The 25,265-nt window shown below is 33.0% G+C and overlaps 1 protein-coding gene and 1 long non-coding RNA gene across 3 annotated transcripts in view; one reads left to right on the forward strand and one right to left on the reverse strand.

Annotated features, from left to right (window-relative positions):
- The window catches only part of LOC140048533 (uncharacterized), a 59,783-nt gene extending 47,010 nt beyond the window's left edge, over positions 1–12,773 (reverse strand). The window contains exons 1-3 of the mRNA XM_072093273.1: positions 12,369–12,773; positions 6,344–6,423; positions 5,677–5,757 (exon numbers count right to left, since the gene is read on the reverse strand). Coding sequence (XP_071949374.1) covers positions 5,677–5,757; positions 6,344–6,394 — 132 coding nt within the window. The 5' untranslated portion in view covers positions 6,395–6,423; positions 12,369–12,773. The remainder of the gene's footprint in view (positions 1–5,676; positions 5,758–6,343; positions 6,424–12,368) is intronic.
- A 4,706-nt stretch (positions 12,774–17,479) lies between these two features.
- Positions 17,480–25,038, forward strand: LOC140049192 (uncharacterized). Of its 2 annotated transcripts, XR_011845210.1 has the most exons (6): positions 17,480–18,454; positions 19,084–19,182; positions 19,877–19,960; positions 20,727–20,802; positions 24,680–24,750; positions 24,946–25,038. It is a non-coding gene; the product is annotated as an uncharacterized lncRNA (long non-coding RNA). The 2 variants fall into 2 exon arrangements; XR_011845211.1 differs by lacking the exon at positions 24,680–24,750 and having other exon boundaries at positions 24,946–24,960.
- Positions 25,039–25,265: the final 227 nt, after the last annotated feature.

Genomic DNA, 25,265 nt, shown 5'->3' on the forward strand with positions numbered 1-25,265 from the left:
TCCTTATTTTGGGTTTTAAGAAGAATATTTTGGGACGTGTGCTTACAGTTTATATACAAATGGTTTCTCGGCGGTTTTATCATGAATATTCACTGGCTTTTTCATCTCGTAATACCCATTTACAAGATTATTGTCCGGTAATAGCATAGCTCATGCGCGAATCAGTGAGCAGATGAGTAACAAGCGATTTCATCGATTTTTACGATGTGTACACACAATTTTATATTATATTATAGACGATGTAGTTCAGAGTAGCAACAATATTTTATAAAACGACTTGTCTTTTCTTTTGAATGTTGGGGCGTTTCAAATATTGAATACGTAGTTCTTGAGCCACCCTCTAACTGACAGGAGCTACGGTTTTAGCATTATATTTCCGCAATCCCAATATGATGTGAACATAATGATGAACGAGTTCAGAATAGATAAAAATGATTATCGAATGACCTAGCTTCCCGGCCTAGCCTTGGTCAATGAGTTACGAAATAGAGCAGTCAATTTTGCAACTCATCAACAATTCTCTCCAAACCGTAAACATTAATTATTTTTACTAGATGGTACGCTCGCTTCGCTCGCGTACCATCTAGGTCGTGCCCACAGATGGTTCTCGATCAATACACAGTAATTTCAGGGTAAAAAATCTGGCGATTTTAAATGCACGTACCGCAGGACTATAATACATTGCCGTTTACAGAAACGAATAAATAGAAACGATGATTTATGTAGTCAACCAAAATTAGCACCCTGGGAATTACTTCCGAAAGAGAAACTTACCACAAAATGAGTCCAAATTGTTTATTCATTTTAAGAAACCCAATTAGGGTTAAGGGATGGGAAAGAGGATAGGTACAAAGAGGAACAATTTTTAAATATATTCTTTATCCACGTCAGTAAGGTCCAATCAATTATCGTCAGAAGGTGAACAATCAGTCTAGGTAGCAGCAGCAGATTATTAGGAACGCCTGCTCCATTAATTAATCCAGAAAAAGGTTTGTACATTATCTATTTGTTTATTAGCCTTCTCCTAGAACAATTATATTTTCTTTAAAAAAAGGTTTTATAAGTGGTTTCAGCATTTATGATAGTAATGTTACAGTTCTGTGTCTGGACGCAAGTTCATAGACCTACTAGTTATATTATTCATATTAACTGATACTTACTCTTCATTTACCGTAAAGTTCAGTTTTAATGAAATATATAATATAAATTGGCTTCGTAACAATTAATTAGTGTTGAAAAGGTTAGTTTTTTGGTGATAGGTGAAAATGGCATGTAACTTCGTAATCAATTTATTTTTTTTTTGTATAAAGGCCCAATTACACTATGACGATAACGACGGACGATAATATATAAGCATGCATTTCTTTTACATAAACCAAAAGAAATTAGAAAGGTTTTCGTTCTAGACATATAGGATAATCATTTATGCTGTCTTTGATAAAAATAATGTTTTTCAAATTCCAATCAAATGACGTCATGATAAATAAAAACAATAAAATCGCTGTATTGTCACGATATTATTGGTCTTACTAATCATGACGTCATTTGATTGGACGTGTGAAAATATAATTTTCATCAAAGGAATTGTTTATATTTCTTTTGGTTTATGTATTAAAAATGCACATTTGTCTATTTATCGTCGATCGTTATTGTCCTAGTGTATGGGCCTTATGCTGTAAATGTTCAATTAATTGATCATTCCGATTTTATTAGTTGGACTCTTGCACAGTTGCTGTCTAATTGTTGTTGTGTAATATCATTTCGAACCATATTAAAATCATAAAGAGATTCATATTCCTTAACATGTGGCTGTGCATGGAAGTCTGGTCTACACAAACTCGGGCCCGGGCCTGAAAGTGTTGGTGAATTCATAATTATACTTAATATTATATATATATATATATATATATATATATATATAATTATATTATTATACAATTGAAAGCAAAACCCGTTGAATCTCAAATCATTAGGACTAGAAATTTGGCTTATCAATCAAATAAATACTTTCGTTCAAAATGAAACTCCAACCTCTCTAATCAAAAGATTGAACTCGAAAACGGACCGTTTTTTTTGAATTGGGTATGTTGAAACATTTCAATATTCATTTAAAAAAGTACATTAATTATGGTATTGATCAGTGGCTATAGAGGCGTAAAAACCCTCGGTCAATATCGTGTAAAATGCACTGTGGAAGGGTCATTATTAAGACTGCAAAATTGGGCTTATCAACAAATAAATACTTTCGTTCAAAATGTAAAATCAAGGCTGAAAAATTGGGCTTATCAACAACAAAATATTTTATTATTAGACGCGATAACATCAAGGATAATCAGTATAATTATTAATATAGCCACTGTTAATAGTTTTATTCTACATGCTAAAGTAAATAAAAATCCACTAGAAAACAAGCAAGTCTGAATGTTATGCTTATTAGCCATTCTATGTTTGTTACTGTAGGCCTATGATTGTTTGCAATGTCCACATATTATTTCCGTGGGCATATCCATAGTGTATCACAAAAAAGACGTGTGAGGTTCTTTCTTTAGATTTTGAAGAATGATTTGTGTTACAGGTTCACACAAGAGTCAAATGCTCAAGATATCAGCTAACGCCATGGGACCCTTGGCTTATCAATGAATAATAAATACAGTACTACTTTCGTTCAATTGAAATCGGAATCTGACCGTTTCATTAAATTGGGTGTGATTAGGCCTAAACATATAATAATTTATTAAAAAGGTACAATAAAAACAAATGCATCAGAGGCGTAAAGAACCCACGGTCAATATCATGTAAAATGTATATGGTATAAGCACTGTGGAAGGGGTCATTATTATTAAACTGGAAAATTCGGCTTATCAACAAATAAATACTTTCATTTAAAATGTAAAATAAGAATGCAAAATTGGGCTTATCAACAAATAAATACTTTCGTTCAAAATGTAAAATAAGACTGCACAATTGGGCTTATCAACAAATAAAATACTTTTTTTTCAAAATGTAAAATTAAGACTGGAAAATTGGGCTTATAAACAAATAAATACTTTTTTTCAAAATGTAAAATTAAGACTGGAAAATTGGGCTTATAAACAAATAAATACTTCCGTTCAAAATGTAAGAAAACATTTTTTAAATATAATCCTTAAGCTCTGTCTATACTATCAAACTAAATATGATGTGCCCATATTATATAGACATGACGATGTCTAATTATCACTACGATATTCGGGCATATCACTACCATATTTGGGCACATCACACTTTTTTTGTTAAACTAGTTGGGACAGTGTAGACAGAGAACTATGTGATCGAAACATAAGTCGGAATTGGACTGACGCGATTGATTTAATTGGGTATTTTTATTAATGTAATGATTCATTAAAAACTATAATACCGATACGCGTTTGGTATTGATCAATGGTGCAAAAAACCCTGAGAAATAATGTTATAACGCGATTTGGTGATAGCTTAGCAATAATACAACCCATATACTATTATTATAAATACCTATTACAAATCCATTCATATAACTTTTCATCGCGAACCGAAAATGTATAAATGTTATTCTACAGACAGTAATTATATATTCAAAAGCCATATTATTATTATTATCAATACCTAAATGCGATAGTAATAACCACATACATTATTCCCAATACAAGTTTGTGCGTTTAATTCTAGAAAGAAACGACTGTGCTGACAGGCCAATGACATAAATCACAATTAGTAAAGTCCCAATTGTTCACTTGCGTTTTGATTGGCCGACCTATTATATTAGATTAATGAAGACTGTTCTTACAACTGTCCAGTCAAAACGTTACGCGGCGTTTTTTTGTAAGAAATATTTCTTGTTTACATCTAACAGTATTCACAGTAAGAAATGTTCGATTCAAATGACGACCAAAAATGGTTAATAGGTATTTGCAGTACTGTATTGTCAAAGTATTGCAAGTTTATTCTCCAAGGGCTCATAAATTTACCTACTTGTGTTAAACCAAACTGGCAGACTGAGAGATTGGAATGTTCCATTCATCGCAAATCAATACATTTGTAAAAACGTAAATTAAATCTATCAAAATAGTATTTTGTTAAGAAAATCGGCCTGTCTTCAACATTATGATGCTGTACTCGGGCAGTTCAACCGGTTTTCAGCTATTAAAAACAATTATCGTAGGAGGAGATAGGAAAATGCGAAGCGTCCTAGTATTATTGTGTGCGGGTATTTTTCAAGTTGGACATCCATTAGACAGTGTATACCATGATCGGAAAACACCCCTATTTGGGGCAAATCGTTGAACCTAAATTCGTTTTAATCGTCAATAACTAATTATCTAACTCAATTTAATTAGTAAACAGAGTTACATCAGGTGGTTAAAATCAGTACCGAAAGTACGAACCAACTTTATATACCATCGAGTAAAAATTCTAGAAATAAACCGCGATTTATCGAATTTTGCCCTTACGTAAATTTATATATAGATTTATTATTAAACTGATCTACTCGCCATAGAATATACTGTACTGAATCTAATGGGAATAGTAATAGTATCCAACAAATAGAGTAATACATGCGGATAGGCCTACATGTTTTACGTAGTAAAATGTTTCATATTGTTTATTCCAAGCGTTTTTTTGCTCTTATTAAGAATTTCAAAATGTTTAATAATGTTGTTTTCTTATACCGTTTTCTCTCTAATAATATTTATTGTTCATGTACAGTAATTACTCAATGTTTATTAGTTTCTTCTTTGTATTTTGCTTGATAACACGAGTTGATCTATGGGAGACAACTTGACAACCAAATGCGGATGATACAGTATTACACAGTATATTGACAGTATATTATATATTTCCTAGGCATGGAGAATTGTGTATATTTACAGAATGATGATTGAATAATGAACCTGGGAATTGTTCATGATTTATTTAAATTTTTAATTTGGTAAAGTAATCCATTTATTATAATAGATTGCTGGAATCGTTATTTGAATAATTTACCATTTTCTATCTTTATATATACTATATTTGATTGATCCCTTAAATTTAAAATTCTGTTACAACAAACAATACTCACAAAACGATAAATCACACTAAAATTGATGTTTTCTAATTTAAATTGTTTATTATTATTTTCATTATTATTTTTGTTTATTGTTATTTTGCTTTTTATCTACATTATTGTTTGCATTATTATTACAGTATTTGTATTTTTTTTCTCTTTTGTATGGACAGCCCACTTTTACTACACATGATAAACAATGTACATCTAAATGATAGTACATAGTCTGAGGTCAATATGTTAATTTATTATAGTGGAGTTGTGGCTTGGTGGTTGTGATGCTTGGCTACCACTCCAAAGGGTCCTGGGTTCAAATCCTGTCACATGTCAGGATTTTTTCTAAGGACAAAATTACAACTCCACTCCCAAAAATTTGTAATAAGTATTTGTTTATGTAGAGCATCTTGTGTATATGTTTGTCTTGTGAACATCTGAGGGTTCCTAATAATCAGAAATTGCTGGATGGACCACCCTCAATAAATATGTTTTTAAAATAAATAAATTAAAAAAGATTTTTAAAAAAATAAATAATATGTTGGCATTGTGTTAACAATCTTTGTATTATTATTATTATTTACATAGAAAAATAAATCATAATTGATTTGCAGGCCTACCTTGTTGTTGATGTTTACAGCCTTTAACTTAATAATATGTGTACAAATATCGATCTCACTATTTTTTGCACTTTCCGGAATCTATGAAATAGGAACAGATAGTATTATTAAAATAAATCAAATTGTATATTTAATTAAATCACATGCATTGATATGATTGTTAAACACAAGATCAGAATATTCTATTTTTTCAATCGAAAAAAAGACATATCATATCCCCAACTTTTGTCAGATTAGGTTTTAACAATATTTGGTAATATTATAACATATTCGTCTTTATTTTATATGTACAGTTATAATAAGAGACAAAAATAATAATGATGATGATGATGATGATGATGATGATGATGATGATGATGATGATTATATACACTAATATTGTAGAATAATAGAGTAAAGAGGAAGTAATGTAATACATTAATTTTGAAGAAAACTAAAAAAAAGTTGTTGAAGCATGAATGTCAATAAAAGAGAGAGAGGCAATCAAGAATAACAAAGTAATGCAAATTATTACCATGTTTTATCGAAGCTAATTCAACAAGTAAATTAATTTGTCTATAATATGCTATACACAGATGGAAGGTACTGTTTTATACGTTTTAACATAATCAAGCTAAATACTAATAATTATGATTTCTGTCAGTAGTTGCATAGTAAAATCACCTACCTTTAGGCTATTGTGAGCACATAGTTGAATAAGTTCTTTTTTCAGATCCATTTGTAGTTTCTATACCGTGTATATATATACTAAAAATAAAGAAGTTAACAATAAATATTATAATTTGGTTGTCAACAATGTAATAAATGCAATACAAACATTCTAAGAGAAAGGATGACGCTCAAAAAACGGGCGCCACTACAACGACAATGTTTCTATTTATTGTGCGCAATACCCATATGGACAAAGCTTAAAAAAGTGCTAAATTTCTAAAAAAATATATATATATTATTTCAAACTATTCCTACCTAAATTTGATGCGTAAATATTTTTTAATTTTTATGTGATTATTTTTCAATTAACATAATTATTATTATTTTTAGGCCTACATATAGCTAGATTTATAGATCAAAAATAACAACAAAAATGTACAAGAAGTTTATTACTGCCACTAATAAAAGCAAGAATACTTGAACTGAAATAGGAAGAATATTATGTTCATGAAATGAAAGTTTGACAGTTCTATAACGAGGCGGAGAAAAGAAAAAAGAAAAAGAAAAGAAAAGAAGAAGTCAATCTTCTAAGGATTATTCTCTCCGTTCAGCTAATATAAAATATTCATTGTTAGGTTCAATGTTAGTTTTACAATGTACAATTACATAATAAAAATAAGAGGCATTTAAAAAATATATAATTTCATTTTTTATAAATATATTTTAATGAATGCATGTTAGAAGAAAGGACTTGATTCTAAATAGGCTGCTGCATGTTTTTTTTTTGTTTTTTTTTTGTGTTAAAATTGAATAGTTCCTTATATTAGCAAATCCGCGTATGATGTATGACGTCTCATCCATACTTTATTTGTTTTTATGTTGTGGGTATCCACTTTTAATATTTTCATATCTATTGTACACAATAAACATTACATATGTTGAGTTTTACTTTACTAGTTGTAATCAATATGTTTGCTTTTCTTTGACATGTTTTACACAGAGGCGTCAAACATGGTAAATTTTAGCTACAGAAAATATATTAAAATATTTAACAAAACACCAGATGGTTAAAAAAGATATTGTATTTTTATACGAACAAAAAAGAGTTGCTGTTAAGCCAATCATGGTTCAGTTTTATATTATAGTTGTAATAATTCAACCCTCTGATTAATAATGGATCGATCCAATTAACGGTCTTATACTAGATAACTAGTTTCTATAGTCGTGAGTGTTAACACTCGTTTCATTTAGCAACTTTCAGTCAAATAAATAGATAGTACTTATCTGATTTCATTTAGAGCTAGACCATTTTAATTTTCTGTCTATGTGTCTGTTGTACTCAACTAGGGTTGTGTTATAATTATAATTATTATACTTTGCCAACTTACTAACTATTGCTACTGGACTTGAAAATTGAACAAACTTTCCCGATCCACTCTCGATTCAACAAATTCGTAGCTGTTTACAGTACCTGCACTCCTTTGTCTATTTTCATATTGGTATTTATAATAACAATATGTATACCTAAAGTTAGCACAATAATGGCAAAAAAACCTTTCCACGGTATAATGATCCTTTTTTTATAAATCCTCAAGTCATTGTGTATAATTTCAATTCATAGTTTCAGTCATTCAATTCTATATAACCCCATAAGTAGTCAGGTATCAGATTATATAACCTGTACCCAATATAGTATACTCTTAGTGTGATACATTTGATCAAACCCCACGTACTCAATAGGTAAATGAATTTCATATGTATCTTATGAAATTAAAACTCAGAGAATATAGGAAAATAGGTAACAAAATATTACGATTGTGTAAATCTTTGTTGATTTCATGTATTAAGACAGTAGGATATATTATGGTTACGTTTATATTTAAATATAATTATAAATGAAATAACTCAACTGTTGGAAAGAAAAGAGAACGCATGTACAATATATAATGTCATTAATTGACACTATTTCAAGAAACAAGAATAATAATACTGTAGAACAACATTTAAACGTTATAAATAATCTAACAAGTCACACATTTTTATTCAGCATTTACTGACCAAATGTATAAAACCTGTAAACAGAGGGCGCCATTTAATTTGCAGCCAAGATTATTACATCTATTATGCAACGTTGACAAATAAAGTAATTAGGTAAATTTTGAAATTTGGGGGCAAAATTATTCCCCCAGAATTATTCCAGCCAAATGAGCGAATAACATGAGTAACATATGAGTAGCGCCTGTGTTGAAGTTAGGTGTTGGATGATGAAGGGGATGGCTGGGTGGGAAGATTGAAAAATGTGTACAACTATTGGACGGTTAATTTAAAAATACAGTGTGCTAGTATGCATCTTAATAAACAACTAAAAACACTCTGAATTCCCATTGGTTGCCAATTAGAAATTTGCCTATCCTACATTTTTGTGTTCCACTCAATTCCAAACTATTCCTTAATTTTTAAACCAAGAATATGAAACGTGCTGAAAATATTGAAGTTCCACACCAACTCATTTTGGTATTACTGTATATTTTTATCATATTTAATTATTGATTCTAGCTAGTCTAGGCCTAGCTTCTAGGTGAAAAGGACGCTCTATTTAGGTTTTCACTTAATAGGCCTAAGAAGTTAAATAATGTGTTCAAAATAAAATAAATGCCTAAACTCTAAAGAAGCAACCAACTGTTCAATAATTGTCATTGTATATTCGATGTCAAGGGATGGGGCTTACTTTTTGAGACCTACTTGACAGAAATATACTGATATTTTAAGTTGTACAACAGTTGATACATGACATATACTATATATTGTTTTTCTGTTTTTGCAAAATCCGTAATACAAATTGGGGGAATCCCGGTATTTTCGCAGAAATGAATTCTTCTATTTATTTTGGTCTTTGATTGAAAGTAGGTGAATCATAGAAGAAAAACTAAAGAATCAATCCGCCTGCAATGCATGTTGGGATTTATAGCGGGCCGCTAATACTTTTAGAATAGACTTATTTTTCCCATTTTTAACTGTTCAAAGACGAAAAAAGTTATCGCGATAGGACCATATTATAGTATTTTTTTTACATTAAATGTAATTTATGACCTTAAATTAAATTTTAAAAACGTAGGGAATGGGAAAATGTATTATAATATGAATAAACTTCAAACAGTTATGTACTACTAGTTTCAGTAGTAACCAGCTTCCTTAAAAAGGTTATATTTTATTTTCAGATTTTTGTCACTTGCATTCTTATAATACTATATACGTCTCCGACTGTTACAAATCTGATAACAAATTTAATAGTCCAAATGTGTCAATTCAAAATACACTTCTTATCTTTAACCAAACTTTGAAGCATTTTATATCTGTTGGTTAGGGTCACTTTTTGTGGAAAATGGATACTGATGCTAATAGTGGAACGTTATTATTACTGTAATAAACTCTAACTTATATCAGTAATAATAATGCAATGAAATATTTATAAAAAGGTATACATTTTTTTTCAACCCTCTGATTAATAATGGATCAATCCAGTTAGCGGTCTTATAGCAGAAACTAGTTTCTATGGTCCTGAGTGTTAACACTCGTTTCATTTGGAAATAAAATCTTTCAGTAAAATAAATAGATAGTACTTATCTGTTTTCATTTACAACTAGACCATTTTAATTGTCTGTCTATGTGGTTGGTTTGTACTTATAATTATTATATATTGCCAACTTACCAAACTATTGCTACTGGACTTGAAAAATCTCTAAGAACTGAACAGAATTTCCCGAACCACTCCCAATTCAACAAATTCGTAGCTGTTTACAGTACCTGCACTCCTTTGTCTGTTTTCATATTAGTATTTATAATAACAATATGTATGCTTAAATTTAGCACAATAATGGCACAAAAACCTTTCCACGGTATAATGGAACTTTTTATATAGATGCACAAATCATTGTGTAGAATTTCAATTCAAATTTACAATTCTATATAACCCCAGAAGTAGTCATGTATCATAATATCCTGTACCCAATATAGTATACTCTAAAGCCCCTTTCTCACAGATGTGCCTGCAATATACCGGTACAGTGCTGGCGTCGTGCCGGTATCATTACCGGCTTATACCCATTCTCATCGGACTATCGTGCCGAAAATATAACCGATATATACCGGCTTTCTGTGAGAAAGGAGTCGGGCATATTCGGCCAATAAAAGTCTCTGACAAAATAATTATTGAGGGCGTCCTTTATTGTTATTATCTTTGTCTAGCGATATATGGCGACGAATTTTAAGTTACAGATTATTATCTTACTTTATAGCATATTTATGCAATACCTGATATGTACAGTATATTGTGCATATATTATACAGGTACAGAAATTAATTAGCCGTCATCGGAAATCTGTAAAACACTTTAGAAGGCTGTACAATTTACAAGGCGACGAAGGGTCAGGCACCAACAAAGAGCTATGGCCTAGGCCTATAGATTATGCTACACATTTCTTCTTGTCCCCTTATTTTAAGCAGCTCTCTTATCTCATTATCCTTCCAGTTCGACATTATTATTGTTAATTGAATTGAATCGGCGCCAAAGTAATACAATTGACCGCGCAAGGTGTCAAAGCCTCTACTGGGAATTAAATATAACCCCAGAATATAACGGCGTTACGTTCTTACAGAATGCCCGTCTGGCATTGCGGGGAATATCCCTAAAATATTACTAGGTCTAAAGCAGGTCATGTCGATGCCGGCATGATGCAGGCATGATACCAAGTTCTCACAGAAACCCATACCGGCATGGTAATGGTATATTCCCGCAATATTCCTGGCACACAGAGAAAAGGGCTTTAGTGTGAAACCCATTCCTAACGTACTCAATATGTAAATGAATTTTATGTGTATAATATGAAATTAAAACTCAGAGGATATAGGAAAATAGGTAACAAAATGTCACGATTGTGTTAAATTTTTGTTGAATTCAAGTTTTAAGACAGTAGGATATATTATGGTTAAGTTTAGATTGGAAAGAAAAGAGAACGCATGTATAATATATAATATATGTCATTAATTGACGCTATTTCAAGAAACAAGAATAATAATACTATAGAACTACAGTTTAACGTTATAAATAATCTAACAGTCACACATTTTTCCGCATTTACTGACTATTAATGTATAAAACATGTGAACAGAGGGCGCCATCTCATTTGAGTCACGATTCTTACGTCTATTATGCAAAGTTGAAAAATAAATAACGTCAACGATGTTTGTCAAGATCGCATCGTGCTACACGAAAACTGCTGTAGCCCCGAATAGAAAGTTAAAATTCACGATGCGCGCTTACGTTAGTGTTGTTATGAAAGTAGACATTTCCGTAATCGTACGTCGATCAGATTATAACGTATTTGGAGAATTGTATCTTATAGGCTTTTCCCCTTTTCGAGCAAATTATATTATAATTTTAGCACACAAAAAATATGCATAAAAAAGTACCTAGTTTTCCTTAATTTCTTTATTGAACTATTCTTTTTAGCGTCCCTTGACACAACAATAACTTAAATTCACTTATTTAAACAAAATAGTATGCCTTGATTATACATTCAGTATTTGACAATAGTTTTTGATACAGTAATTGGACGACAGCAAACAATATGCGGTAGCCAAACGATCATCGTGGTTTACTTTAAAAAGAATAACACTCATAATGTTAGTTTCCCAACGTTCTTTCTGTGCAACGCTAGATCATTAATAATACATTCGATGAATTTTATTCTACTGACACAGAAGTATGAGGTTATATCAGTTACAACATATATTATGTTTAATAATTATTTGATTGTCGTTGTCTTTGCCGAGTTGAGTTACAGCTAAAGGAGTAGGCTCAAACCAATAACAATTTACGTACGGTATTGCCGAATCTTTATATCTCGTTTACATACTATCGAATCTTTATACAGTATTGCATTAATAATTTACGTACGATAGTCGAAGTCAAAGTTGTCCTGTGTCTGTTGTACCAACTATGGTTGTGTTATACTTATAATTATTATATATTGCCAACTTACCAGCTATTGCCACTGGACTTGAACACTGAACAAACTTTCCCGATAAACTCTCAATTCAACCGATTCGTAGCTGTTTAAGTACCTGCACTCCTTTGTCTATTTTCATATTATTATTTATAATAACAATATGTATACTTAAAGTTAGCACAATAATGGCACAAAAATCTTTCCACGGTATAATGACCCTTTTTATATAGATGCTCAAGTCATTGTGTAGAATTTCAATTCATAGTTTCAGTCATTCAATTCTATATAACCACAAGTACTCATGTATCAGATTATAACCTGTACCCAATATAGTATACTCTTAATGTGATACATTTTCAAGCAAATTATATTATAATTTTAGCACACAAAGTATATGCAAAAATAAGAACCTAGTTTTCCTTATTTTCTTTATTTAACTATTCGTTTTAGCGTCCCTTTAAGTACGGATATTTATGTTAGTTAAATTTTCCTGCCTTGATACAACAATAACTTAAATTCACTTATTTAAAAAAAATAGTATGCCTAGATTATGCATTCAGTATTCGACAACAGTTTCTGATACAGTAATTGGACGACAACAAACAATCAGTTGTCGCCAACAGAGCTTATTATGGTTCACTTTATAAAGAATAACACTCATAATGTTAGTTTCCCAACGTTCTTTCTGTGCAACGCTAGATCATTAATAATACATTCGATGAATTTTATTCTACTGACACAGAAGTATGAGGTTATATCAGTTACAACAACGTGCTACAGACCAGATTTACCGTCTGACACAATGTCCTCTCGTCGTGGATGGCTTTAGGTTTATCCTAGCGGAGTATGGTCGAAGCGGCCGCCAGTTTAATATCGTCATTTGTATATGGAATGCTATGTGCGCTTTAATCTTTGATTGTCGTTGTCTATGGCGAGTTGAGTTACAGTCAAACCAATCATAATTTGCGTACGGTATTGCCGAATTTTTATATCTCGTTTACATACTATCGAATCGTTTACCGTATTGCATTAATAATTTACGTACGGTAGTCGAATCTTTATATCTCATTTGCATAGTTGAGTTACAGTCAAACCAATAATAATTTGCGTACGGTATTGCCGAATTTTTATATCTCGTTTACATACTATCGAATCGTTTACACTATTGCATTAATAATTTACGTACGTTATTGCCGAATATTTATATTTCGTTTAATTACTATCGAATCCTTACACATTATTGCATTAATAATGTACGTACGGTACTGCCTAATCTTTATATCTCATTTACATACTATCGAATCTTTAAACACTATTGCAATAGTAATTTACGTACGGTACTGTCGAATCTTTATCTCATTTACATACTATATAGTATCGAATCTTTATACAGTATTGCATTAATAATTTACGTACGGTATTGCCGAATATTTATATATCATTTACTGTACTATCGAATCTTTTTTATTAGTAGTAATAGGGTGTGTTATACATTAAGTGTTATTCCATTGTAATATATTGTTTGTGTTTTCAATAAAGCAACGTGAGGGACGAATGCGCCAGAGGAACGTGCACCTTCTACAGCACTATTCCTGGCCGGCCACTAGTCGAGTTTATTAGCAGACATTCACGTAATTAATTAGTTTTGTATGCATAGCTGGTAAACAAAGTAATATACGAACATCGGACGCTAGCTATGCCTAGCCTGATTTTGTATAGTTGCTGCATTAATTGTATTTCTGTTTTCCAGAATCTGTAATACAAATTTGGAGAAACCCGGTATTTTCGCTGAAATAAATTCTTCTACTGTATTTATTTTGGACTTCACGATCGATCGAAAGTAGGTGAATCACAAAAGAAAAACTAAAGAATCAATCCGCGCGTAATGCATGTTGGGATGTTTAGCGGGCCGCTAATAATGATTAGAATCGACTTATTTTTCACATTTTTAACCGTTCACAGACGAAAAAAGTTATCACAATAGAACCATAGGCCTATAGTATTTATTTTAACATTAAATGTAGGTTGTGACCTTAATAAATTAGATTTAAAAAACGTAGGGAATGGGACTTTAAACATTTTTCATAAGAATGACATCAAACAGTTATGTAAATGTTTAGTGTCAGTAGTAACCAGCTTCCTTCAAAATTCAACCAATTCGTAGCTGTTTACAGTACCTGCACTCCTTTGTCTGTTTTCCAATTAGTATTTATAATAACAATAATGTAAGCTTGAATTTATCACAATAATAGTAATAGCACAAAAACCTTTCCACGGTCTAATGAACTTATTTAGAGATGCTCACATCATTGTGTAGAATTTCAATTCATATTTACAGTCATTCAATTCTATATAACCCCAGAAGTACTCATGTATCAGATTACATAACTTGTACCCAATATAGTATACTCTTAGAGTGATAACTTCGAGAAACCTAACGCACTCAATAGGTAAATGTATTTTATATGTATAATATGAAATTAAAACTCAGAGGATATAGGAAAATAGGTAAAAAACATCACGATTGTGTAAATCTTTGTTGAATTCAAGTATTAAGACAGTAGGATATATTATGGTTATGTTTAGATTGAAAAGAAACTGTTGGAAAGAAAAGAGAACGCATTTATAATATATGTCATTAATTGACGCTATTTCAAGAAACAAGAATAATAATACTAAAGAACAACATTTTAACATTATAAATAATCATAAATAATAAAACAGTCAGTCATAAGTCAGTCACATTTTATTCCGCATTTACTGACGAAATGTATAAAACCTGTAAACAGAGGGCGCCATCACATTTGCATCCAAGATTCTTACGTCTTTTATAGGCAAAGTTGAAAAATAAATAACGTCAACGATGTTTGTCAAGATCGCATCGTGCTGCACGAAAACTGCTGTAGCCCCGAATAGGTTCCCACTTGAACTCGACGCAACGTAACGCAGCGACGAATCGACGAAAAGTGCCGTATTGCGTAATCACAAGTGGGAACCGACGACGCAACAGTGCTGCAAACATCAACACGGGAAATCAAATCAGTTAGATTTCACGCAACAACAAGGCAAGGCAAAAGAACACTGGAAAACATAGTACAGCGAGTACTTAAAACTACGCGGGGTGAACCAGGTCAAAGTCTACGGCATGCTAACGTTGACGCGCAACAAACAGGTCAGTGATTTCACGAAGGCGGGGCAAACACAATTATTGGAAGGGCAATTGCTTACGTTGCGTAGGTTGCGTTACGTTGCGTCGCTAGTGGAAAACAAGATTTAAAATTCACGACGCGCGCTTAAGTTAATGTTGTTACGAATGTAGACATTTCCTTATTACCTTTTCCTACGCCGACCAGATTTATAACGTATTTGGAGATTTTTCTCTGATAGGTTTTTCCCCTTTTCGAGCGGATTATATTATAATTTTTGCACACAAAGTATTATGCATAAACAAGTACCTGGTTTTCCTAAAGTGTGGTTCCCACTAGGACGCAACGTAACGCAACGCAATGACGTATCGACGCAACGTGCCGTATTGCGTAATCACAAGTGGGAATCGAACGACGTAACGTTGCAAACAGTTGCTACGGGAAATCAAATCAGTTTGATTTTACGCAATAACGTAAGGAAAACGCAAGAGAAACATAGTATAGCGCATGCTCAGACCATGAAATCAAAAGTTTTTCGCCTGCTGTTTCGCGGTCATCGCGGTGTCTCCGCAGCTAGTTAGCAGAGGGAGTAGTCTCGACGGGTGGTAGTCCAGGGGAATTTTACACATTATCACTGGGTGGGGTGTGTAGTGTGTGTGTTAGCAAAATGGTTTCAAAATGCGAGGCGGTGTTCATGGATGTTGTAATACTGAATACTGAATACTGAAATGCTTTATTTGTCCATCATCATCATAAAATAACAACAGAAATTCTTCTTGAAGATTGACAATTATTAGTACAATAATAAATAAATATACACTATAATATAGTATGTACACACACATGATTGCACAAAAAATATAAGTTATGAAACACGATGTAAAAAAGACTAGGTAAGACAGTTTCCATGTCTGTATGACAAATCTTCGATTGGTTAAAAAAAACGGGATACACAAGTTGAGGCATGGAAAAGGGTGAAAGAAATTAGTGTTGTTGACAATCCAGAAACTTTGTATAAAACCATCAGAGATTGTTTTACAAAGGTAGGCATAGGCTAGGCCTAGCCCATACATGCCTACAAACAATACATACAATAGGCCTACAAAGCCTTGGTATAGGGCAAATCTCCCAGGCCTCTACAGGCATAGGCCTATAAGCCTAATTTAAATAATAGGCCTAAATAATAATATTACTGGACCTACCTAGCTAGCCTAGGTAGAATATATTATTAATAATTATTACCTAGGCTAGGCCTAGCCTATGGGTGGTACGGTATTAGTAGGCCAGGCCTATATTGCAAGGAAATATTCGTTACCAAAAATAAATGAATAATATTATAATATATATATTTAAATAAAAATAATAAATAATAATATAATAACAAATAACACTAACATTAATAATAATAATATTATAATAAAAGATGATGATGACGATAAACGACAACAGCAGGAGTAATATGTAATATAAATAATTTTGGGATCAGACAGGAACAAAATCAAGGTTTACTGTAGCTGAATCCGCAAAGCGGAACATACAAGCAATATTAATTGATAGTTGATGTTTTAATTACATCTAGAGATTACGGAGGTCGGATGTAGACCTAATGACAATCTTCGCTTCCACAGCGGCATGTGCGCCCGCTTCGCGCAGGAGGGTCATGCGAGAAGGTGTTAAGTTCTCGGTTATAGAGTAAGAAGAATTTTTAAGCAATTTCTTGTTGCGAAACACTTCTGCTCGATGGGTCCCATATATATTAGATATGGGCTGGGCCATATGTATTAGCCCAGAAGTTTGGCAGATGGGTCCCATATCGATTATATATGGGCTTGCCCATATGCATTACCCCATATTTTTGGTAGATGGGTCCCATATATATTAGATATGGGCTGGCCCATATGTATTAGCCCAGACGTTTGGCTGATGGGTCCCATATAGATTATATATATGGGCTTGCCCATATGTATTACCCTAGATGTTTGGCAGATGGGTCGCATATAGAATATATATGGGCTTGCCCATATATATCAGCCCAGATTTTTGGCAAATGGGTGCCACATTGGTTTATCATGGGGCAAACCCATATGGGATATCCCATATGGGGTCTTTATTTTTTAAATATGGGATTTCCCATATGGGATGGCCCAGATATTTAAGTCATGGGCCCCATATGGGCTTGCTACCTGGGTACTTGACAAATGCTATGCTTCAGACCTTTTGTACCCGCAATGCTAAACAAATGTTCATGGGCTCCCGGACTAACTGTTTCGCGCTTCCAAACGTTGTTTAAACTAAATAGTGTATTAATTATACCAAATAGGATGGTATTTATTGAAATAAACGCCCAACAGCTCCCCAATAAAACATCACTTAGAATAATAATCGCCCATCCACATTACACAGTGTATTGTATTTATAACACAATTACATTGTAGTAGAATTCATTGACTACAATTTACCAAGCATCTTTTTTAACCACTTTTCATATCTATTAGAGGATTTTATTTGATTATAACTATTACCATATTAAAACTAAAACATTAAACGTATCCCTCGAATAAGCACCTACCTCAATGAAATCCGCCCCACCTCTTCCCCAAAAGGCCAACCTCCCCCCCCCCCTCCTTCCTAGAGGGGGAGGGAAGCGAGCTCACCCTCTAGTGTTAAAATTTGTTGTTATTTTTATTAAATGTGTACATGCTTTTAAAAAATGTACACTTATTTAGAATAAAAACGTAATGATCTGTAGTTTCAAGACTTTTTGTTAATGCCACCAACTCTCTTTTTTTGTGTGTTTGTCGCCCTCTACTTGGAAAAGGTTGTCAATGGAAAATTAATATGGCTGCGCCCATGCAAGCATGTTGAGATGTTGGCTAAACTAGTTATTTGCAGTATAAAACAATCACATAGACGCTATTAAACATTAATGAATATGCAATGTAGTTGTCCATATCAGAGACATTCAACTGTACGGTAAATATCTGTACCCCTTTGATTGAGTTTACAATGTTACCGTTTTATTTGCTATGTTTGTGTTTATAAATTATCATGCCCTCTAGCTAGCTATGCCTACCTAGGCCTGGCCCTAGCTAGGCCTAGCCTAGTTCTGGTCTAGCCTAGGCCTAGCCCCTTTATCTTATGTATGTTTGATTACTATTGCAGTTAATCATTGAAGATCATATCAGGTCAACGCATTTTAAATTAACAGTAACCAAGTTGTCTCTGTGTTTGTATTGCGGCCTAGCCTACATCATTATTATTGTATTGTCAATGAATGAGAATCATTCACAATTAAGAAAGTGTACAACCAGTTGATTTGTATGCATGTTATCAGTTTTTGTTTTTGTAATCAAATGTGTACATTCTTATAAATGTATACTTATTTATAATAAAAACAACATAACAATCTTGAGTTTCAAACAAGATTGAATTCATGCTTGTTGAGAAACAAATTATGGAATCTTTATCGAGGGCGGTATATACTATAAATTACTCATCAATCATATTAATTTAAACTGTTGAAATACACTGGCGTACTCATTTTTTATTTGCTTGAATTTGTAGTTACTTACATTTCTCAACCATTGTCTTTTCTTTTTTAGACGTGACAATCCATGTTTTCTAGCTAGGGAGATTTTTGTGAACAACCTTATGGTTTTAGAAATGTCATTCCACTGGTTGATGATATTAATTTATTTGAGGTAAAATATACTCTGTTGAGTTCCTAGACTTTGTTTCTATTGGCATGATGGCTATATTAAATGCTACTGACATGGCTCAGGATTTAATGCTCTAAGCTAAGCACACATTAAACACATCACTTGCTCACACAAAACAACCCATTCATCGAATTGAAGACTTTTACTTACCAAATTTACTATTTTATATCATGTGACATTAGTAATTTTGTTGCATTCAGTGATAACAGTGACATTCAATGGTCCCATTCAACGGGCAAGTGCAAATGGTGAGCTTTGTTGTTATGTAATAAGCCCAAAAATGTGAAAACCAACCAATATAGGCTTGGCTAAAATCTGAGCCTTGCTTTTTGCATGGACTTTAAATACCAAATTGCCTTGCCCATTTTATGTTTTTTTATAACTGCACATACTTTTTTTTTTTAGAGAACACTTAAAGATCAAACCTTTTCAATGAGTCTTGAATTTAACTGTTTCTTTTGACTAAGTTTTATAAGTTAAAAAACATTTTTTTTTCTAGAGAAGTAATTAACTTTATTAGAACTACAAAATTGCCTATTTAAAGTCTGTTTTTATTAAGACTTAAGTTCAATTTTCATGGTTTTTTTTTCATCTTTAACATGAATTCAAAATGAAACCCAACCAAGAGAAGGCCTTCCACACTTTTAATGATCATTTGATGTAATTGATTTTTCAGGAGCATATTGGTTGGCGTAATTATTCAAGACATTTTATTATTTATATGAGTGATGCAGGATTTCACTTCGCACTTGATGGCAAGGTTTGTAGAAAAAACCCCTCATTTGAGGGGTAGCCAGCTCATTTGAGGGGTAGCTGGCTCATTTGAGGGGTAGCCGGCTCATTTGAGGGGTAGCCGGCTCATTTGAGGGGTAACTGGCTCATTTGAGGGGTAACTGGCTCATTTGAGGGGTAGCTGGCTCATTTGGGGGGTAGCTGGCTCATTTGAGGGGTAGCCGGCTCATTTGAGGGGTAACTGGCTCATTTGAGGGGTAACTGGCTCATTTGAGGGGTAGCTGGCTCATTTGGGGGGTAGCTGTATCATTTGAGTGGTAGCTCGCTCATTTGAGGGGTAACTGTATCATTTAAGGGGTAGCTGGCTCATTTGAGGGGTAACTGTATCATTTGAGGGGTAGCTGTCTCATTTGATGTTTGCTGGATTATTTGAGGGGTAGCTGACGCATTTGAAGGGTAGCTGGCTAAAATATTTAGTCATAATATAATTATTGTAAATAATTAATATTATTATATAAACTATTTACAAATTACAGATAAAAAAAAATCAAAATTAAGACCAAAGATGTGGATAATTTCCATGTGGGAGAGTGGAGATGTATCTGCTGTGTGTAACAATTTTTCCTACTTTTGTATTTTGTACCATTTATGAATTAATTTTCAAACTTATTATACCACATTGATTTAAAAGAAATGAGGGAAACATTTTTGTTTTCTTATATACCACATTTTGAGTGAGTTCATAAGTGGAAGAAAAAAAAATTGCAACCAAATGTTTTTAATTTTTCTTTTAGGTTGGCGGGCTGACCTTACCAAACGATGGTGAATGTCATTTAGATGATCAAGGATAATACTCATTCTGTAAAAAATGTAACTAATTTTCTGATTTACTTTTCTGATTTAATTTATCATTGTTGTGTTACTTATGTAAATACGGACAATAGTCCAAATATGAGATTGAATTGAAATCATATAAAAAACTCAATTAATTTAATTACAATAATAATAATACGGTCAACTCTACCAACTGAACTCTCTGAAAACTGGAAACTTTCCCAAAACCAGACGTTTCTTGAATTAAAAATTAATTTTTACCATTAAAAACAAATTCTGAATACCAGAATTGCCATACATTTTAGCCCAGCCCAAAGATTTCTGATATTGAGAGAGTTGACTGTATTATCTATTAAAAATCCACATAATTCTATCAGAGGGGAAACAAGACAAAATGGCGCATGCACTATCTGAACCCACGCTTTCAGTTGATGTCTAATAAAATGGACAAACTTAGAGCGAACGCGAAATACTTTCGTGAATTCCGTGATGCCAGTATAATGTCATTCACTGAAACATGGTTGCAGGATAGGCATAATGATTCTCATATCGAAATTAATGGTTTTAAAATACTTAGGGGAGACAGAACATGTGAATCAGGAAAGAAAAGGAGTGGTGGTATCTGTATTTACGTCAACGAAAGATATTGTCACCAAAATAACGCAGTCGTGAAGAAGCACAGATGCTCACCAAATTGTGAAATTCTTGTTGTAAGCGTACGCCCCTATTATATACCCAGGGAATTTTCACACGTTGTCATTGTTACTGTATATATTTCCAAAACAAATCTGGTTAATAATGCACTGCATCGACAGAGATTGCAGAAGTACTGTACGACATAGACTTGCCCCAAGTCTGTATTGTTTTTTATTTTTATTTATTTGTTTTTATTTCGACTGCGATTTTTGTCTGAAAATACAGACTTGTGAAACACGTATAGAAATCGATTTGCAGACCGCAAACATCCGATAAGAATGACGTAGGTTATCATACCGTATTTGGCTATATGGGGCGGGCGGTATGTAAATATGGATTTCGAATCAACCAATGATCATTTTGTTTCAAAATGAAAAAGATCGAGTACGTACAGTGCTGAATGTACGATCGAGACTGTTGAAATATGAAATCGTGTTGCCAAGTTGTTTTGTTTATTAATTGTTTAGTCCTTAGCTTAGGCCTCCTTCGTAGGTCCTACTCAACTCGAACGTATGACCTGCCAAATAAAACGCCAATAAGGTAGGCCTACATACCACCACCGGCACACAACAGGATTCAAACACAACAGACAGGGCTACACCACTACACAGTACAGGACAGGGTCTGGGTGGGAATTAAATCAAATTATCTCCGCGTAATAATAATATTAAATGATCCATTCAATGTTTGATTTGCGGAGAAGCAAGACGAGTTTTCTTGGGAAAAATCCCATCAAATGTTTACCAGACTACTACTAGGCATACGGTATAAAATCATTTCTAGCCTTCAGAAACTTTCATTAATGTACCCAAGTACACATTTTCTAAACGTAACATAGCGCATGCGTACCTTCTTAGTTGTTGAGTCTTTGAAATTCTGAAACATGAATATTAAAACGGTGTACGAGTGAGTAGCCAATCGCATGCAGCTGAAACTAGTCAACCGGATAATCTATGCACCAAGAATTCTTGGTGTCAAACCACGTGACTTTTGCGTGTTTCCCCAGACGGAGTATCCAAACTCAAGTAATACACATATGAAACGCCATATGTGCAATATTTATATTTTTACTAATATTAAGTAAAAACTCAGTCTGGAGCCCAGACTATGTACGACATAGAAGCTACCTCGCCCGATGCATTCGTTGTCATTAACGGAGATTTTAATCGCGGATCATTGAAGAAGACAAGCGAGTACTACTACCAACACGTTACATGTCCTACGCTCGAAACAAGTATATTAGACCTTTGCTACACAAACGTGAAAAACGCATATGTTTCAACCCAGTGGACGTGCTTGGGAGATCATTTTTTAATCGTACTAAACCCGAAATACATTCCATTAGTTAAACGAGAGAAGCCAAGGACTATTAAAGTAAAGAAATGGACAGCGGAAGCAAAGGAACGCCTACAAGATGCATTTGATGATACGGACTGGGAGATGTTTATTAATAACGCTAATGATCTGAATGAACTTACGGACACAGTGTCTGAATATATAAACTTTTGTAGTGATATGCTTATCCCAACTAAAAAGGTTAAAGTGTTTGCGAATAATAAACCGTGGATAACCAAAGATGTGAAAATTATTATTAACCGGAAACAGAAAGCATTTGCTGAAGGTAATAAAGCGAATCTAAAAGAGGTCCAAAAAGAATTAAAATGTGCAATACGTAAAGAAAAATACAAGTTTATAAATAAGGTTGAAAAGAAGTTCACGGAAAATAACATGAAAGAGGTGTGGCAAGGAATGAGGTTAATGAGTGGACATATACATAATAAACAAAAATCTGTATCACTACCAAAAATTGACAAAGAATATGCAAATGAATTAAATATATTTTTCAATCGTTTGAACAAATATGATTTTTCAAAAGAAATTAAGGAACGGAAGTGTCAGCTTGAATCAAATATAAATGACATAAAAAAAAAGTATTTTAGAAATTTGAATGCTAAGAAAGCTCCCGGGCCCAATAAACTTAAACCAAATATTTTAAAATCATGTGCAATGCAGTTATCGTATATTTTCTCAATTATTTTTAATTTGTGTTTCACAACTAGTTCACTTCCAGAAACATGGAAACAATCATCTATTGTTCCTATTCCAAAAAGCCGTGTTATTAAAGTATATTAATGATCTCAGGCCAGTTGCCTTAACATCAGTTGTAGGTAAAATATGTGAGAAAATTGTTTTAAAATGCTTAAAACCAATAGTCACTACGCATACTGATCCCATGCAATTTGCATACAGAAGTGCTCGGAGCACAGAAGATGCGATTGTCGTTAAACTTGAAAGGCTGTATCGTCATTTAGATAAACAAAGGTTGGAAATTCAGCCCGTGTTATGTATTACGACTTCTCCTCTGCGTTTAACACTATTCAACCCCATTTACTAGTAGATAAGCTGTGTGAGATGGCCATTCCCTTTAATTTGATTCTTTTTATTCTGAATTTTCTAACAAACAGAAAGCAGTATGTGAAGCTTAGCCCAACAGTATGTTCTGATGTTATTGTTTCCAATACAGGTGCGCGACAATGCACTGTATTAGCCCCTTTTTTGTTTACCTTGTATACAAGTGATTAACGATCTAAATATGATTCTTGCCCAGTTGTACGATTTGCTGACGATACGGCGATGATTGGCTTGATTCAGAAGGACGATTGCACTTCATATTTAAATGAGATTAATAATTTTGTAAAATATAGTAATGATAACTTTTTAGAATTGAATGTTGAAAAAACAAATGATTATAGATTTTAGAAAGAAAACGAATAAATGTGATCTAGTTGACATAATGGGTAGACAAGTTCAGAGGGTGGAAACATATAAATATCTGGGGGTTGTATTTAACAATAAATTGACGTGGAGTAACCACTTGGATCTTGTTATGAAGAAAGTAAATACTAGAATGTACTGTTTAAGACAACTAAACAAGTTCAGTGTAAATAATAATATTTTGATTACATTCTATCAGTCTATTATTGTTGGGGTTTGGAAATATTGTATTGCAGGGTGGGGTGGAAATGTTACAGAGGGAGATAAGGGTAGAATTGATCGTGTGTTACGAAGGGTTGAGAGGATGTCTGGTTTGTGTCAGCAGTCGGTGGATTCAGTTTATTGCGAGAACCTGGACAGGCTTTTTGGGATGGTGTTGAGGGATGAAAGTCATCCGCGGCTGCTGACACAAACCGATATCTTTTCTCCTTTCTGCCCACAGGTATCAGGAGACACCAGCGACATTCATCCAGATGAGCACCATGAAATAATATGTAATAATATGTTCTTGTTGTGAGTTTTTAATATTGGTATTGTTGTATTGTCATGTTATTTTATATATTGTAATTATGATGTATTTGAAGACGAGCAATGTAATTTTCTCCTTGTGGGAACGAATAAAGATTATACTTGATACTTGATACTTCTCAAACGCATGTCAATTTCTTGTTATGCATTTTATTTTATTTTATTTTATTCAATTTTCAGGCACAATACATGACAACACAGCGGTGCAGCACCCTGAGGATTTCCGTGAGTGCAAAGCACTATCGAGATGGCTCTCCAAATACTGCACTAGAACATATAAGACAAACATATACACAAGATGCTCTACATAGACAAAGACTTATTATTAAGTCTTTGGGAGTGGAGTTGTAAATTGTCATGAGAAAAAAAAACCCTGACATATGACAGGACTTGAACCCAGGACCCTTAGATTGGTAGCATCATAACCACCAAGCCACAGCTCCACTCCCTCTCTCCTATTATGCTAAAAAATGGATCAATACAAAGTATGATTGATATAC

This window comes from Antedon mediterranea, chromosome 5, assembly GCF_964355755.1.
Source record: "Antedon mediterranea chromosome 5, ecAntMedi1.1, whole genome shotgun sequence".
NCBI lineage: Eukaryota > Metazoa > Echinodermata > Crinoidea > Comatulida > Antedonidae > Antedon > Antedon mediterranea.